At 38.1% G+C, this 19,818-nt stretch overlaps 1 protein-coding gene across 1 annotated transcript in view; it reads right to left on the bottom strand.

The window, feature by feature from the left end:
• Window positions 1-2,728: 2,728 nt before the first annotated feature.
• ZPLD1 (zona pellucida like domain containing 1) overlaps window positions 2,729-19,818 on the bottom strand; it is a 35,116-nt gene continuing 18,026 nt past the window's right edge. Inside the window, exons 5-13 of the mRNA XM_069868498.1 lie at window positions 19,012-19,232; window positions 16,477-16,658; window positions 15,763-15,835; window positions 12,629-12,726; window positions 11,899-11,979; window positions 10,890-11,061; window positions 9,546-9,654; window positions 6,466-6,495; window positions 2,729-4,570 (exon numbers count right to left, since the gene is read on the bottom strand). Coding sequence (XP_069724599.1) covers window positions 4,395-4,570; window positions 6,466-6,495; window positions 9,546-9,654; window positions 10,890-11,061; window positions 11,899-11,979; window positions 12,629-12,726; window positions 15,763-15,835; window positions 16,477-16,658; window positions 19,012-19,232 — 1,142 coding nt within the window. The 3' untranslated portion in view covers window positions 2,729-4,394. The remainder of the gene's footprint in view (window positions 4,571-6,465; window positions 6,496-9,545; window positions 9,655-10,889; window positions 11,062-11,898; window positions 11,980-12,628; window positions 12,727-15,762; window positions 15,836-16,476; window positions 16,659-19,011; window positions 19,233-19,818) is intronic.

Below are 19,818 nucleotides of genomic sequence, written 5' to 3'. Positions count from 1 at the left end.
GGAAGGATGAATTTGCCACACTTGGAACATTTCCTAGTTTATCACGATATTCCTAAGTGTCTCCTCCAAGTGAAGAGACGAGTATCTTAACAGGGCAAGGCTGCTTTTTCTACCATACTTGTGGAGCCTAGGAGATATCAGGAGTAAGAAATACTGCCTGCTGAACGAGGTGGGAAATATGATTTACTTCCAGGTTCCTTTACCAAGGCCTGTTTCTCAACTATCAGCTGAATTTATTCAAAGCACTGCAGTGCATAGCTCCAGTTGGATATGCCATCTATTATTTCTTCCAAAGACAGGGACCCAGGAAGTGTTTTCTTTATAGATCTGTTAAATTATACTGGAAGCTTAAAGTCTCCCTCAGTTTCTGTTCTGTCTGCTCCGAGGTGGTGTCCAGATCCAATATCAGGGAGGATTCCTAAACTATCCCAAGAGGCTGAGATTAAGCCTCAAACGGAGTCAGATGCCATACAATCTTGTGAGCTTTATTTTCCGGAACAACTGATAACAGCGATAGGACAGAGAGGAAAAGAAAGGAAAAGTTAGAATCCCTAAGCAAGAAAATGGTAGAGATGCAGCTAAGTACCATCACCACGAATCCAGCGATGTCCCGTCAGATCGGTCTCGGTGCAGATGATGATGAAGGCACGGCCACTGAACGACAATGATGCTCCAAGCTCCAGGAAGACCGGGGTGGGGGGCACACCCACCAACACATACAAGGTCGAGTCCACCAAAAGACAAAGCAACCGAGCACCCCAAGCCCACTGAGCAACAAAGAAGCAGGAGGCCCCCTATTTATTGCCCCAGTCTCCACGATTTCCGCAAACAGTCCACCCATTTCCAGGAAGATATTGTCCTCCATGTGCGCATGTCCAGGTGTTCATGGTGGTCAGCTTGGTAGGCACCGCTTCAGGTGGATGTAATGGTTTCTCCGTTGGGGACAGTTCGTCTCTGTGGTTGGCAGCTCTTACAAGATCAGCTCTTCATTGCAATAACGTTCTCTTACGAGATCGTTGTGGTTGACAGCTATGTTGAGCCAAAGCAGTTCAATAATGGTCTCTTACAGGTGGGGTCACAGACTTGAGAATATTTCAGTATGCTGTACTTACCTGCAGAAACCCAACTTCTGGTGCAAAAACGAGCATTTAAACACATATAATGGGCACTCCTAAGAGAAGTTATTTTATCAGCAGAGCCACTATTCTTCAAGTAATTCAGTTTCACTTAACACCTACAAGACCCCCATTAGGTATTTGGCCAGAGTTTCTACATCCAAAGTACAAAATGTCATCTTAATTCACTGCTCCGTTTAAACCTTGGTATTTCAAGTGCCAGAAGTCCCTGCCCATTTTATGTAATTTATGTTTTCAATTCATTCCCCCTTCCTTCTCACATAGCAACCTGTCCTTCAAAAAGTAGGATGTAACCTTCATCCAAATTCACCCAACTTCTACCTAACTTGTTTCATGAAAATCATGAGCTCACAGGTTACAGCCTCCACGAGTTCCTAAATACTTCTTTCAGACAAACTGCAACGGGGTTGTTTTTACAAATACAGTTAGACCTCTCCTTGCTAGAAATATCTGGGCAGCCTGGCTCAACAATTCACTTCCCCTAAAAAGCATTTGTAAAGCATTCTCACATCAGATCTGCAAACGAGTAAGCCTGGGTTTAGACATTTTCCACCTGTGATTTTCATTTTGCTTTACCAAGTAGGAACAAGGATTTATCTCATTTAATGAATGATGGAGACAAATACACTCAATCCATAGCAAGCTCAGTAATGACTCCTACAGATGACTGTGGGAGCTCCATTCACTAACATAACTGGTGTGTGATTTTCCTTTGGTACCTAATAATTTTCATATGAGGAAAAGCTTCACAAAGAATACCACCTTATCTGGTTCTTCACAAAAACAAACCACTCCAGAAATCATAACTAACAAGAAAAATAATTTACATAATATTTTTGATAACAACTCCATTTTTGTAATATGCTATGAAAGTCTCAGAGTTTGGTCAATAAGCCTTTGTTAATTACTGTATATTACTTTTCTTTATATAAAAGCAGGAAATTGTCTCTCTAGAAACACAGAGAAATTGAAATAGGACAAGTACAGCAGCTTCACATCCCCTCCTCCCCATCCTGAGCACCATTTGCTTTTTTCTTTTTTTTTTTCCCCTGTGGTCTAAACCATATTATCTGTGATTTATTTTAGAAAAAGGGTCTCCCTTAGTCTAGCAAAGGCACACCAGTTTCTAATGGCTGGCGAATGAAGGTGAGTACATTCACATTAGAATAAGTCTTTTTAAAAGTGTTAAACAGCAATTAACTGTGGGAACAACTTACTAAGGATGGCAACAGCTATCTCTGTCACTAGTAACTTTCAGCTAAAGCTGTTCGTTATGAAGTAATAATTACATTAATGGAATTTATGTGGTTGTCTTTATCAGTAAATTGAAATTGATTATCTGAATTTATTTATCCCTAAACTGACATATAAATCCCTGGATCTTATCACCCTCCTTTAAAGGACAGCAAAGCTGTATTTAAATTAATTTATGCTATATATTGAAAGCTTTTATCAAAATGACTTAGATCATGGCCAGTCTTCATCTTTGTAGAATGAGGTCACTGAAAACATGTACGAAACTGCAACAATTTCATAGGGAGAGGAAAACAGTTCAGACAAAGCATCCGTTCTGAAATGTTTCAAATAATTTTATTAAACAATCATGTTTTACATGCCATCAGACCTAACCCCTGAAGTGCAAAATGTTTCTGAGGTATTAAGACTGGAGGAAAATAGGCACAGTATTGGTTGTTAGGGATACCACACTACAGCACAGTGGACTTCGCAAACAACAGGCCTTTATACAGTATTTTCAAGATCAGAGAAAACCGAGAACGAGTCTGTATTTGTCTTTAGTCTGGAGAGCCAAAGAGCCCTGATCATTAGGCAGGCGTGTCACATCAATGATAATAGTGATAAATATCCATGAGGTGTTTCTAGGCCAATATGTGCAGTACATGAAAAATGAAATTTACCTGCTGTACGTGTGACCAAAATCCCAACTGTCTACCCAGTCCAGCTTAATATATATTGTGTCTATGGTGACCTTACTAGCACCAGCATTGTTATCTGTTCTATAGAGCTATGCCACTGCTTTGTGCTCCTGCTGTTTGAGGGCACCTGGTCACTCACATTCACTTCAGGTAAGTCTGATGTTTATCAGATTAACTACAGTCAACAGTATGGTACTGCCTGTGGCCTGTTATCCTTCTAGTTGCCCTCTTCCCCTCCATCCATGCAGTGAAGAAGTTTAATCCATGCAGAAAATCTGCTAAAGAAATAAGCATTGATCTACAACTCTTCATGTAGAAAGAAAAGCCTTATATGAGAACAACAAAACTCATGGGGCAAAACTAGCCCTTGCAAATTAGGATATTAGCATTTTACAACTGCCAAACTGTGCTCCAAAAATAATTTTTTTATGAGGAAAGTTTGGGCATTAATCGTTTGCATTAGCTTGCCTGTTCAAGGATTCAAGGGGAAAGGAATATTTTTCCCCTTGGAGCAGTGCCTGGGGTTAGAATTTGAAGGCTGCAAATGTGGCAATTCTGTGCAGAATTAACTTTCTGCTGAACATAAGTTAAATTTAAAGCTCTCACTGAGCCTCACTCAATGATTTTGCTGAAAAAAGTTTTGTCAACCTCAAAAACTGCAGCATTGTTCCCTGGGACCAACTGCAGTTTGCCCTAAACAATTTGACTCAAAGATACCTAGCCAAATCATGTCCTTCATGTGGTATCACCACAATTCAATGGAAGATATACCTAAGAAAACATTTCCAATTTAATAATAAGCAAGTCACTTATTCTAAGTCTCTCTGGGGTTATTTATAGCCAAGACAGATAAAAACAAGTTCCTCCTGAGATGCAATTGTTTTCAAATCTGTGAAAAACACCATAATAAAATAGAAGTGATCGTTATCTTAGCAGGTGTTTGTGAACTTATGAATGTTTCTGACTATGTCAGGTTTTGAATAAGAATGGCATACTTGGAAAGGTTCTCACCTTCAGCACCTTCAGCTTTAAGACCTTACTGGGAACCTGGAGACACAAGCTCTATTATTGTCAGCACAATGCCCATGGGCATAATGTCATACAGTCTGATCACAAGCACAATTGAGACACAATTTCCTAGGATTCTTACCAATATCCCTGCTGCTTACCTACACTACAGCATCTAACAAATCTACAAATATAGAATAGCTGGAATAGAAGCTGGATAGAGCTGGAGTGTTGCCTTAATATTATTTTTTAATGGAACAATATTTCATGGACAAGAAAGGCAACCCCAGAGGAAAAGTGCAAGTAATCATCACTTTCAGTTGAAAACTGGATTCCGGATGCCACTCAAGACTGAACTGTTGGGCCACTTGCGTTGCAAAAGCATTAGGGAACATACAAAAAAGAAAATGCTTGTGATTCCTAGGATGACAACACCTGAAATCAGTGCACTGGTGACTGAGTTCACCTCGAAAGGAGGTCCATTTGGATGAGCTGCAAGGAGAACAAAAATGCACATGTAAGATCTGGTTAGAATCTCTCAGTAGCACCAAAAACGTCTGTCTTTCCACTACAACACCCTATATACAGAATAATTACAATGAAGGGACTAAAACTACTTCAGAATGAGCACCTGCCTACGTGAATAAAGCTTATATAAGTATGCTTTGAAAATATTTATTAATTCTTTCAAAACCCATTATGCTGAGGGATAAAGACAGTAAGGATACTTCTAGGGCATAATCCTTCACATGCTGGTGACTAGCTTTCACCAGTGCTATTTAAGGCAAGACTATCACTGTCCAGGCAAAGCTATAAGGATTTGTGGTCTAAGGAAGTTAATAAAAGGGTTTTTTCCCCCCAGTACCATTATCCACATTTCAATTCAAAGGGTATATAAATCCATAGCAGGCATATCTGGCACCACATAAGGCTTCTTAACGTGTTTATAAATTCTCAGAGAGCAGAGGTAACGTATGTATGTACTAGTTAGTGTAGCTAATGGACAATTGCTGGAACACATATATCCACCCTGCACCATCCTTTCCAGGAGGGGGTGGGGGGAAAACGTTGAGCAGTAGATGCTACCTGAAGTAACAATGTGTGTTTGCTTAAGAGCTGTGTTTACCATTACCAGTGCTGGGGAGTGAGGTGAAATGATGATGCAGCTTCTATGTGAGAAACCAGACTGCCCCTCCCAGAAGCAGCCACCTACCTTCAACACAGTCAAACCCTCACTCTTCACCAAAGCTGAAAAAGTTAGCTCTGTCAATCAGGTTGCCCTCCCCTTCTAAGTACTGTGCTGCTTTTTGACCTTACTTGCCTTCTTTCCACTACAGTAGTAATCCCATCGTGTTCTACCTCTATGCTCTCTACTGAGACAGCAACAGGCCCACAAAAGGCTGTTGCTCTAGGATGGAAACAGAGGCTGCTGCTTTCGTTGGATGGGAAGGAAAGGTAGCAGCCATTAACACAAACTGTGTTCAGTATATGGAGAGTTTGCTTTTTAGTATTATCATTTTCATTATATCCATGGGTAAGAACACATCAAGGAGCAATTCATTGCAGACAGAACTTTGTTTCCATGCCAGAAAAGAAAGGTAGCTGCTTTTATGTGTTCTAAGTTGAGAAAAGAAGGGAACAAATAGTATTAGAGTTCAGAGGACAGGATAGGTTGCTTGTGCCACTTGGTCCTGTTTCAAATAAGAAAGAGGTGGAATGGCCCAGTGGACCATCTGGTTGCCTTGACCACCCTTTCTTAGTTATTAGCTACTCCTTGTTACCAACAGAGAACATTAACAGACAGGGTTAAACAAGTTCTCCACCTGCCCAAAGGAGAAGCACCCTAGAACAGAGACTTGGTCTCCCTGCACCCTATTTTCTTCATTGCCCTAATAGACTATGAGTTCTATTCTAGCTCCTTCATAGGCTCTTTGTGTGACTAAATGCCAGAAGAACAGGAACTGAAGCTGAGCTCTTCTAACTTGAGCTGTGAAATGAGTTTAACTGCACCATAATAACCATTTTGCTGTTCTACTCCCGTGTGGCATGAACAGATTTTACTGCTAAAGTCTGATTTTGCATCCTGCAGTTGCAATGTTCTCTCACTCTCGTATGTCACAGCAGCAAATTTTCATTTCAATTCCATCATAGGAATTAGAAGTTGCTATATTGGTGGGGCACCAATTAAACTGGGCATTCCAGATTCACCAATTGTTTCTTTATAGCACATCAGTATTGACTCATTTACATGAAACAAAAAAAAAACCAAGCCAAAAGGAAAAAAACATTCCAGCTCATTATATAGAGCTCAATCAAAATGGTTCATCTCCTCAATTCTGTTTCACTCAAGCACTCTTTTATGCCACTTGGAATTCTGATTAACTTACCAAGCAGTGAATTGTTGGTTGGTGTCTCATCTGTATAAAACAAAAACAGGATGCATTATATTTTACAAATAAATCTACCTCTCTCCTCCCCTCCTTGCAACATAAATGACAATAATCTTAACTTAATTTGCAAAACATATCAGCTATACTTGCAACATTGACTAGTAGCATTTAACATCTCTGGTAGAGTAAGGAAAACAACAGTTACTACATGACATTGCTTCATTTTTAGTGTAAGCACAACAATACAAAGTTACTTAGTATTCTGTGCCAATAAAAAAGAAGCAAAACATAACACCTTAATGTAGGAACCTCTTAACTGAAAAGGTGTCCAGTTCTATTCCCTCAATAAAAATACAACCATAAGCACCGTATTATACTTAAGTCCCTTCACTATTAATCACATTACAAGAAAATCTGTATAGGAAGAAAAAAACTAACCCGAGTTTTCCAGGGAAAAATACATCAGTAACCATAAATGATCACACAAATGCCCTTTCCTATGCTCTTTTCTCTTGACAGTTACACAGTGGTATTATATGCAGGGAAGCGTTTGTATTTTGTGTTCATTTTTTACTTACTCACCATTGCCCATCTCAGAGCTAAATTTCTTGTCACTATTTCTACTTTTTTGTGCAACTTCTAAGCACAGCTCACATACATATTTCTTTTGAGCAGCTGTCTTCTAAGTTTAAGTGAGACATCTATCAAAAGCTATACAATTTCACCTTCACAAGTAGGTACCTGCTTTGTTTCTGTACACAGAGACTAAAACATTTTTCTTCTGAGTATGTTTGCTGTAATGACTTATTTTAGATTAAGAAGCAAGAAGAACAAAGTTTCTCTGAAAGGAACAAACTGTTAGAAATAGAAGTTCAGAAATACTGAGGAAAAAGACCATTAATCATTTGCAGTTAGCAGCATTCAGTCCTTATCAAGGTAACTACATAAACAGCTCTGTTAGCAGAACAACTGGTGCCTAGAGTAATGGAGGGACCTGGCCAAATTCTGGTGCCTTTGCAGACAGTTATGTGCACAGGACCAGCACTGGGACAGATACAGCATCAACCTAAGCGAGGGAAGCGAGAGGCTGCACATCCATGAAACTGCAGACTGAATACTAGTGTACATACTATGGTGAGTTAGGTGCAGGAGGTTTGTTGAGCTCCGTACTGTACTAAAGCTGGAGCAGAGTTGGCCTTCAAAGTAGAACAAGCACCTTCATGCAGTTTCACACCAGAGTGAGCCAGTAGTGCATGCCAGCACTCCTCATCCAAACCAGATAGTTTTGTTCAAGTTCTCTCATGGCCTTTCCCCTTTTCTTCTCTTGACTATAGTATTTGTGAAAGTCACATTTCTAATGCATTTATTTTCATAATGGGAAGGGACAGTGGGGGGAAATATTAATTCACTCTTTCTGCAGCAGAAAAAAAAGTGAAATGCAAATCAGATTGACTTGCAACTCAGAAGACTTGTGACAGAGTTCAGAACAGAATCCCATTTTTTCAGATTACTTCCCATCAAACCATCCTTCTGTCAGCACTGGTGAAATGCTCCAAAAACGTACTAAGGAGATGAAGAAACACGTCTAATCTAAAATGCTTTACCCACATATCTTCTGTAGAGGACACCTAAAAAGTTATTTTCCTTTTCCAGCCTCATTCATGTTTGCATTTAGAAAAAATAACAAACAACTCAACAGTTGTCAAAAACATCATGAAATCATTTATCTCTTCTTTGGGATCATTAAGCATCCACGGACATGTCTGTTTGCTTGAAGATATGCAGTATTTTAAAGCAATTGAGTACCATTTTTTTTTAATTGTAAAAGTAGCATTCACAGCTCTTGAATCCGAAACTAAATTACCTAATAGGGGTTGCTCATGTACCAAGCCTTATCTAGTTTTCATTCCTTGCCTAAGGCAGCGTTTGTCTAGCATACATGTTATTCATTTCCCATAAGTACTCATGCATGCAACTTTGAAGTTAGTTCTTTTCACTTTTTCTTGACTAATCAGATAGCAGCAACTCAATTAGGACTATGTGCAATGAAGATTGAAAATATTCATTTTCATTGCAGATATGTTGCTTATAACAGAGGGTACTTGTTCTAAAACTGGTCTCTTGCTAAATGGTTTCCTATTCTGGAGAATCAGTTGTTGTGTCTGTATATGTGGGCACATAAAGAAGGATATCATTCTCAAGCATTTCAATTATTTTTCCTAGATAAATTCAATCCTGCTTTCAGCTTTCTAAGTCTATGACTGCTGAAATCAGTTAACTAATTGCAACTACTTATAAATATCTGTAAGCATAATTTCTTAAACAGTTTTTAATTTAGTATTATTATTATTTTGTCAACAGCAGTCAAATTCTTTTCAAAGACTGCAGGTTGCATTCAGAGCTGGTTTTGGGGGAGTGAGGTGGGGTTTGGTTTGTGGGGTTTCAGGTGTTGGGGTTTTTTGATGGGTTTGGGATTTTTGGTCCTTTTCTCCCTTTTTTTTAATTTGGCAATAAAAATTCAAATAATGGAATTTCACCCTGTATTTGAAGGAGTAGATTTTGACCCACTCAGTTTAGAATTGACACTGTGTTTGTCCTATTTCTTTTTTATAGCTGAAGGCTAAGCATAGCCTGTATTAAGTTTATGCAACACTTAGATAAAGCCCCACAGGTGAAACCAGAAGAAATTATGAAAGAAAGTGACAATGAATATTCATTAGCTATCCAAATCAAATTGCAACACAGAACACAATACCTTAAATTCCATTATCTTCAGTGAAATCTGACAAAAAAAAGATGTTAACCCACTAAGTTTGGGCTTTTATAATGGCCTTATATGCATAACAGTATCCCACAGTGATTTTGCTGGGATAGGGAGGAAGCATGCAAGAAATGAATAGAAATACTAGCTCAAAACTTCTATGGAAGATTCCAACAGTAGGGAAAAAAAATATCCAGCAAACTCATGGAGTATCTACCCTTTTTCTAAGTCATTGCAAATTTATATTCAACTGCAAAACATTTCCCCAGGTTTGTGAAATTCCTGCAGTCCACAGAAAAAGCTTGCTCATTCCTACCACTCCTCGTAATGATGGGGCCAGCAGAGATTACAGCGTTGCCAGAGGTGCTCTGAGGGCTCCAAGTTGTCCTCCCACCAGCGTCTCTTCTTTCTCTGTTACTGCAAATCTGAGTGGTTAATCAAAACAATCACAGTTTCAGATTGGAATGGAGTTGCCTTATGTGCTTCCTGCTTTAATATGAACACTTTTATAAGCAATATTACAACTTTGATTTTATTTCTTAGTATGCATTAAATTACTTCGCAATAAAAACAGCTGCAATATTCTGAAGAAGTGTATCTTATAAATGTCTGTCTTCCCGTTATATTTTGCCTCACTTCGTTTACAGAACTACATTGCTCTTGTGTACAAGATCCATCTTATGGTATATTAAATTTTCAGTAGTTAATTTCACAAAGCTTTGTTTACAGTCTGTTTTCCCCAACAAATGTGTTTTGCTTGACTAGGGATAGACAATATATATAATCCCTATTCTACCAAGCTTCTCAAGTAAAAGTTTACGCATTTTCCATAGACTTCTAAATAACAGTGACCCACATTAAAACAGCCCTCAGCACCCTATCATCTGGAATCCACCCTTAACATGTCTAATTTATCATCTACCCTAATCTTGGGTACTCTAGTATGCTTCAACCAAGAGCATTTCTTTAATTTCAGCTTCTTGTGAAAGAACATTAAAAACCTCAGTGCACAAATTCAATAGAAACAATGAATTATTTAAAAGCATAACAAAAATATAAAATAATATACAAAATGTCAGAAGTACACAGACCTGATAGCATTTTAAAATTCTAAATGGTAAGTCATTCAATCGGAAATGATACTGCATTCTGAAGATATCAAGACAAAATATTCTCTGTTTATATTTTTATTTAAATGTTTCAGTTTCCAAAATATATTTGTTTATCCTGATGCTCCTAAAAATAAATTGTTTTAATTGACACAACATCATAAACTTCAACAAAACTGGAGTTTCCAAACTATAAGGGAGGTGGTAATAAATTATGGGTGATGAAGTAAAATTGGTTTTTTCCACACTATCAAATCTCTTAAGAATTTTCCTTCTCAGTATAAGACACTAACTATAGCTGTAAGTTTTCCATTAGTTCTTTTCTAAGACATTTCTATTCATTCACTGTGATTGTGAATATCTTGTTTCTTACGTGCTATATTAAGAACATTAGCTTTGAATCTGTATCAGAGTTGCTACTTTTAAAAATTAACTAAGGAACAAAAGGTGAAGAATTCATTTCAACTTCCATAGCATTGGTATGCCGAATAACTCTAGTCTGCCTATTTTTATATCCAGATAATTAACAACTTCCATCCACAGAAACTTACTGGCACGAGAAAGGGACAGTCATCTGCTCGGCACAGTTTTGTCACACAGTGAAGGAAGACCGTAGACATCTTCTGGTTTTTGTGCTTCACAAAGCGAAACACCTCAAAGGAAAACCGGCCCATTTGGCTCTTGCCATTTTCAATTATAGTTGTCTGCGGGTCCTTGTCACAACTAGTTTTTGTAGAAGAGATTAAAACTAGAATGAGCAGCTATATGATTAGCATTTTGAAGATCTTAGCTGAGAACAAGGTAACTTAAGCAGCAACTTCAACACTTTAGCACCTTGAAAAAAAGAACACAGTGCCCTGGTGTCCAACATGGGTAGCCACAATCTGCCTGTTAGGCTGCATAATCCTGTGCTGAAATCATTCCTACAAAAACATTATGTTTTGTTTTGCAGCATCACAGCTATGAGCAAGGTACCATTTAATTCCAATGCCCAAAGAAACTTGAGACCTGAAGCAAAAAGTAATCAAGTATGCTAACCTGTATAGACAGGCGAGTCCAATTGAGGACAGTATCTCTCTAGCAACTGTCACTGATACAATTTTATCTGAGATACTGCCAAGATGTTTTTCAAAGTTCCAATTCAAATAAATGTCATTACTGAGAGTAGAAGCAGGAGCATCTATTTATCTTTAATCATTTGCTTAACTGCTTTCCTGAACTGGAGTCCATGATATTTTATATCACTGTCAATCACCACAAGGATACCTTTGGTAAAATAAAAGCCAGTTTAGCCATTCATTTTGGGTGTTTATGGTATCTATCATACAGCCATTTTAGATATAAGCTTCTTTACCTTCATAATTCTTGCAACCTTGCACTTGCTTCTCCGTTTCTGTGCACAAACAATACAAGTCCTGATGTTAACTGTAAGCCCAGCCCTCAGTCCGCCCTCTGAATATTGCTTAGGCTTTCCTGGCATTTTAGAACACCCCTATGGCAGAGATTTAACTGTTTTTTAAAGGAAGAACCCACAATACACTGGGTTTACACAGGACTTACCTGAAAAAAAGATCGTATCGAAGATCATCACTAGGATTACCAGATGGTGTGGTGTAACAGTAGTCCATCAAAACATTCCACCTGCACAGAGAGCAAAGTGATAGCTGAGAAGAACTGACTGTGTAAAAGTAGAGGTGGAGGCTGAGTGAGATAGGATTAAAAGATAGTACAGGTGTACAAACTGATAACACAGGCTGTCACATTGGAGCCGAGTTACTGTATTCGACAGCTCATGTACAAGTCATCCTGAATGACCAATATATCAGTTATTTCTTCCCATGACTTAAAAAACTAAATAGCACAGTGTAGCAGCAGAATTGCATAAATCAAATAATTCAGTTTCATGCAAGTCAATCACCATACTAACATACATTGTATGTATACCTCTTCTCAGAAATCATGGTGACATGGGACTGGAGATCAAAAACATTCCACTTTTAAAAGCCCTGGAGTTTCTCATTTGAGCTTACAGAGGCTCTTTCTTAAATAACAGCAACATAGAATTTAAAATATAATACAGGAAAACTTTCACAATGAGGACAGCAGCAAGATATGCATTCATCATCAAGGACCTGATACCCTCCAGATGAGGGCTGTGCTTATCATACACCAACCACTGTTCCAGCACACAAAAGGGTATAAGGAAAGACAGTTGCTTCTGAATTAGAAAATTTTGAAGCACCAAGAGCTGAATAGCAAGCAAGACAAGAAATAGCATCCTTTATGGTACCTGCCATCAAGGTTGGTGGCTCTTACAGCTGCATATATTTTCGTTTTCAAAGGCAAACCTGTACTTGGAATAAAGAGCTGCTGGGTGTAGGTTGAATCCTGAAAAACAAACACTGCCTTAGTGTACCAGAAATCTCACGGTAACAGTCCATCTGCATCCAGAGACTGAACTCCCACCTAATTTTTCTGACCCTTCAGTGCAGGACAGTCTTTTACTTTGTCTTCCATAAGGGAAGAAGCAAAAAGCAGTGCCAGAGCATTTGCCTACAAGTTTGTCTGTAAACACTGCTTGACTATCTTTATCCTATGCAACCACTTTATGTAATCTATTTATGATTTTATGAAGTGGTTGGACCAGCGATTAAAGGAAAGGTATCATCCATTGACACATTGATATGTCTCCCAATGCCTACAAGCAAATGTAGCAGCTACTGTGGTTCTCTAAAGGAGGAGCTTAACTGAGTTGTCACAGTGCATCCTTTCCCAGGGAAATTTGTTGAGGTTATTTGAATTAGTGGAAATAGCGATGCCACTAGGTTTTACATATCTCAAGCTGTAGTTCAGGAGAACAGACACATTCTATTACCAAAAAAAATGTTTCTATGATAGTTTCAAGAAAGCTGTATGTAACAAAAAATTTGAGAATCCCCCATATAGAACTACATTGATATAGTTGTTTTATGGGATTCTTGTTCAAAGGCTGAACCATTAATGTCACTTTAGCAACAATGCTGTGAAACAGGTCTGACTGACAGGTGCCAATCCAGCATATCACAATGCACTTACTGGTAACATCACCTGTGTCAAATAGGTTGCTAATCCAGAAAGCACAGTGACCTAGCATGTTGGGACCTCTTGTGAGAGGTCAAAACACTCAACACATTAGAAAACTTCCATTGAACAGAACTTTTACTAGGTTCAGGGTGGCAAGCAAAGCTAGGGGCAACAGCTGACAGCAACAAGAAGAATTAAGCACATAGATACAGTATTTTTTCAGAGGGAACAATGTACAGCACACTTAATATTCAATCTCTGCAACATCAGAGGCCTTGGGAGGTACACATGCACACACACAGACCAGCTCTGTGATATACACAAAGCAAGTCCTTGAAGCTCCGCTGAAGTGAGATCAGCCAAGTTTGCCTTCATTAAAATTAAGTATACATTTCTCAAAAATATAACTGTCACATTTTGCAAATTGGTTACTCTACAGCAAGTCACTCACTATTACATTCCATAGTTCTTTTTTTATTAAAGACTAGTTTTTATTCATTTAGACAGACAAAAAGGCCCAAAACACATAGCCACTCAGGCTCTGCAAAAGCCTATTAAATGTTTTGCCTTTCCTAATGATAGTACACGCTAATGCCACAAAGTAAATGTAAACATCACCTTGTGAGGGAAGATGGAGGTGAGTTGAGGAGGGGAAGAGTCATTATTAGGAAATAAAACTACAACTAAAGCTTGAAACTACAGCTGCTCACAGTCAAGAGCCATGTCTTAACATAAACTTTCACCATACCAAAGGGGGACAGGAATCTAGAGGTCCCTCCCAAAACCAGGAGTCTAACAGGGACCAAGTGAGCTCATGATACAATGGGTGTCACAAGAAGCATTCCCAAACAGGCAGACTGCAGGCAATGCACAATACACCCAGCCCCAGGATGTGAACCAGAAGGGCGTATTCACCACTTGAATCTGCCAGCCTCAGCAATATTATTCTTTCTACTGCTACTCACGAGCATGAGTAATACTGACTGAAAGCAGAAGGATAAGACACCACTGTTCATGGCTGATTTGTAAACTCACTGCTGTATGGAGGGTTAAAGTCCATCTTGGCACGTAGCGTTTGAAGAAAAAAACGTGTCTGGTACAAGCATCAACAGCATTTTTACCTGACTGTATGCAGAACTGGGCCCTGAAAGGCAGCAAGCATGGTGGGTAAAGCTTGTCCTGACTGAGAAATTTGGCTACCCTCACCCTGCCCCATCTTTACAGCCACAGGTTTATTTAAAAATGAAAGAAGTATAATCTTCATTTTAACAGATCATAGGTTGATATTTGGAGCTCTGTTCTGCCAAACAAACACAAATTTTTTTTTCAGACATGCCTTTGGAAAATGTTCTATTACAATATTTATAGCTCATTATGTTCAAAGCATAAAGCATTGACTTTTAAATCAGTTGAACGAGTTATAACTCAGAGTCATGACGGCATGAATAATAATGCCAAAAAATGGGATTCATCATTTACAAAAATGTTGCTTGATAGATTGAAAAATTGATATTTAAATCAGGTATTTGAAACGTATGAATAAAAATTTTAATCAACATGAAAATATCATTTCAGAAACTAATGTTAAGTAGATATCTTTGCATTTTTCATGTTTTACTGTCACCATCCATATTTACATAGTAAAAGCTTTTACAATAATGCATATTCAAGTTAAATTATCTAAAACATAAGGAAGAAGTGTTAGTTGAAAGCTGCTAAAATTTTTAACCCTTAAAACCTCGGAAGTTCACATGATGAGGCAACAAGGCTATAGATTTGGAATAAATCCCACGTCCCTCACTACAAAGATGATCAAAACACATTGATGAGGCCTGAACATAAAAAGTACAGTAAAAGTACTATAGTTTATTGCTAAGGGAACAAATATGGAATATTTTTACAGAATTCTATAGAGTATTCTCTGAATAGGTATATTGTACTCGTACACATATGTCTACACATGTGTAGAGTAATAGGCATACACGAACATAAGAAATGCAAACACAAGCATGCACTGTGGAATATGATTATTATTACTGCAACTGGTTATTCACATGTCATTATGACCTGAAAGCCAGAACTGTAAACTGAGGAACTGTATAAATACAGGACAAAAATACTTAGTGTGTATGTCCTCAAAGATCAGCCATACAGGCACAAGACAAAAGGTACATGCAAAGAAAAAGGACAACAGAACTCAGATGAAAGATGCCTAGATGAAAGGTCTGGTTTATGGGAGGAGTGGGAAAGGAATAGCAAATAATAAAGAAGAGTTTATAGTTTGCTTTGCTAATCTAGCTTGTACCCACATAATGCAGAGATGAATCTAGTCCAGGTCATATTACTGTATTTTATACTCACATTGTAAAGCAACAAATTCAAAGTGCTGATAAATGTACCATTGTTCTCTCTTACAGAAATGGCAGCTGATGACCTACAATAGAACCAGAAACCAAAAACCTCATGAAGAAAGATACCTTATTTCTGTATTTAAACACTTCAGTGTTTTTAATAGTTAAAAAATTCCTCGAGTCACATCGTAGAGTTAATTTATGCATTGGGGTTATAAACTTCAGAAATAGGATTTTATAGTGGAAACATTGACAGGACTCGGACTATGCAAAAAGTAATGGATACTGTTAAAACATCAATCAGAAAACTAATTAGCATAGAGGCAAAGTGACAAAAAGGAACCCAGTATTCATGATGTACAAGGTTTATCCATGGAAATGCTTTCTTTTGTATTCTGTATTTGCATGTTTGCAAACTATTCAATGAAGACTTTCCATTTTTTTTGCTGCTAATATATTGTCACCAGAACACTTGAATTTTAAGGTAAGTTTCATATTTAAACTGATGTTATCTGATGCAAAGAGATACAGAATTCTATTTTCCTTTGCATGACCTCTTCTTTCAGTGCTTTTTTCCTTTCCTTTTACTCTTGCATAGCTGAAACACATTCTGTTGACATAACTGCTATGGCATGCATATATTTAGGCGTACATGCATACAGAAACACACAAAGTCTTACAAAAACATGGGAATGAAACACACAGGAATGAAAACCACACTTACGAAGCAAGCTGGGTATTGTTAACCAAGTACTCCAGTGGGTAGCTACAGCTAAATTTGTACAGAAGCCCAGGCAAATAGCTGATAATCGTTGGTGGGTCTGGTGTATCAATATAGCCTGAAACATTACCTATCTGTACCACTGAGGTATTTCCATAAGCATTGATACCTTGAGCTGAAGATACCTGTTGAGGGAGACAGAAATTGACTGTTATCAGAAAGTTAACAATGGAACAAGAGACATCTACAGACTTTGATGCTTTAGCCCATAATTTACCCAGAGATATCTTCAGGAAATCCTTCAAAAGTTAATTTAGTTTAATAACACGTTCCTTGTGTTCTGTTTTTTACCTTATCAAAATCAGGCATATAAAATTCACAAACAATATCACACAGACTTGAGTAACATTTGAAAGAAAACTGATGAATCGTGGAGGCACTATTTGGTACTTAGAATCATAGAATCATTGAATAGTTTGGGTTCAAAGGAACCTTAAAGATCATCTAGTTCCAACCTCCCTGCCATGGGCAGGGACACCTCCCACTAGATCAGGCTGCCCAAGGCCCCATCCAACCTGGCCTTCAACACTTCCAGAGATGGGGCATCCTCAGCTTCCTTGGGCAAGCTCCTTCCTGTGCCAGTGCCTCACCACTCTCATTGTGAAGAAATTCTTCCTTATGTCTAGTCTAAATCTGCCCCTCTCCAGTTTATACCCATTGCCCCTCGTCCTATCACCACAACCCTTTGTGAATAGTCCCTCCCCTGCTTTCCTGTAGCCCCTTCACCTACTGGAAGGTCGCTATAAGATCTCCTCTGAACCTTCTCTTCTCCAGGCTGAACAACCCCAACTCTCTCAGCCCGTCTTACTTCTTTTCTAAGCACACCCAGTGAATTCACATGACTTTCTTGGAAATACTGAGGAACTCTTGTATAAAACTTAAAAATATTATTGTAAAACGAGCTTCCATATGTGATAATAATGTCAATTTGCAAGCAATATCATTCACAGAAACAAAACTCAGTCACACTCAAGCTTTTCTTTTGACACATCAAAACAAATGTACTTTATAAGCAGATGCAAGCCAAATAGATGAACTTTCAGTCTGTGTTTTTTGTCTACATATCTCTAAATCCAAATTATAAACTATGTGCAAAGAAACACTGTCAGAAACGCAAGAACTGAAATGTAATGAAACTTTAATGGCAACGCAACCTTAATTCAGTCCCTGGACATTCACTGCCCTGTATTGCTCTGGATCACAGTATGCAGAGCCACCAATAACATGCAGCTTTCCAGAAAAATGAAGGATACCTTTTCATCCTGGCAGGAGCCAGTCCCACTCCATCTCTAGCTACCAGTCTGAATAAGGTGGTGGGTTTTAAAACAGCACATAAATGCCAGAAATTACTTTCTCAGTAGTCACATACACAATAAGGCAATTTAATACGGCACTGGACTTCCATTGTAGCATTTCTTTTGTATAAGCATTTTAGCAAAACAGATTATTTCAATAGCTTCAGAATACATCATTTCCTAAAAAAGTATTTCTTTACGGAAGAATCATCCTGAGGTGCATGTGAGTTGTAACATTTTGCACCAAGTAGCAGAGAATACACAGCAAGTATTTAGATTTCTTTCGCTACAGAAAAAACAACTAGAAAGCAGGCGCAGCCACACACTTTGCCAATAATATACCTAATCATTTGCCAAATGGCAGGGAAATTTTGAAAATCAATTTCCTATGATCTATTCCTGGCCTACAAAACACAAGCTAGAACACTTAGGTAATACAGCAAACCACAACTCTGTTTACCTTCCTCACCAAAACACCACCCCAAAAAAAATGTTTCATCTACCGTATTACAGAAAGACCTGGGTTTTACCCAAGTCCTTTGTGAGTTGTTGTCTCTCCTTTTCTTTTATTGAAAATAAGTTTGAAGGTCTTTGCTGTGAATCACAGCCAAGAAATGCATGAGATTGTTTTACTCTGGTGTGGGGAACATGATAAGAAATGCTCCCTGCTCCTTTATCCTCTTTGTGGCACAGCATGCATAAACGGAGCGAGGATGAGGGGAATTTTTTGTTATATTTTTAGCAGCTGTTACTTTGACTTTGTATCTTGTACAGCCTTGTGGAGGGCTTCATGGGGAGCTCCAATTATTTGGACTTACTGGACTTTTTTTCTAAAAAAACCCAAACCATCAAGCTCTTACCACTATTATCAAATAGTAAGTTCAGGGAGTTTACAATGTGACCAGTTCCACAGGGACAGGAAAAAGTTGCTTCATGGCAAATTCTTCTACTGCAAGCAAAAATTAAGGCATGTTCAGCAAGAGGTTTAAAAATGGCTTGGAAAAAATATCATTTTTCCACTGAAAAAATATTGAAATGAAAAATATACTTTTTAATCAAAGGAAAAATATGTGTTCCACCACATTTTCTCATCAGTAATCAAGATTATGAATTACAATGCTGTCAAGGCCATTCACTTGATCCTATACATAAACAGCTATATTACTATTTCACTTTATCTTACCACTAAGGTGTTGCCACAGGATTCCAAAGTACTCAAATTGATGATGAAAATGACCACTGCTGGAAAGGTGTTGTTATTGATGAAACCCCTGCAGTGGGCATCCCCATGTTTCCCATTCAGTGCCAGATCTGTCTCAGAATAACCAGAGAAAAGAACTGTGCAAAAATTTATCTTCATAGTAATTGTCTGTACTCCACAGAAAACATTGATATCTCGTTCAGCTGCAAGAAAAATACAGGAAAAGACATTCTAAGAAGATGTATTTCAACTAATCTCCATATAATTATTGTAGCAGTTAGTCTAGTGTTGTAACTTTTGATCAAATCTATTTTTAAACCCCAGTCACAGCACAATATTGGAATATAAAGGCCAGAATTGCTTTATTCTGAAGAACATTTTTGATTCTGCAACTTCACTAAAAAGAAAACAAGAATTATTACGGTAACATAGTCTACCATGCAATAAAACCATTATTTCAAAATTCAGTAGCACATTCATTAACTGAAGTATTTCAAGAGAGTGGAAAACAGGAAGTGGTTAAATATTTGGAATCTGATTAAACAGCTCCCTTCTGGAACAGAAATTTCCAATGATTTTGAGAAACTCAGGCTGCCAAGCTCTGCCTTCCAGCCCACTCTGGCATGGAGGTTCAGGTGTGCTTGTCTGAGGTTGTCAGCAGTCCAGTTTGCATGAGACCACAGGCTCATGCTGTGCAGACTTTAAAGGACAATCAATAGTATATTGGAGCAATTTATTATGATATCTATAAAGCTGGCTTTTTTTTTTTAAGAACCACCAACTTTAGCT

Source organism: Phaenicophaeus curvirostris, chromosome 1 (assembly GCF_032191515.1).
Source record: "Phaenicophaeus curvirostris isolate KB17595 chromosome 1, BPBGC_Pcur_1.0, whole genome shotgun sequence".
NCBI classification, from domain to species: Eukaryota; Metazoa; Chordata; class Aves; order Cuculiformes; family Cuculidae; genus Phaenicophaeus; species Phaenicophaeus curvirostris.
Note: the sequence above shows the minus strand (reverse complement) of the source record. Positions and strands in the feature narration are given on the sequence as shown.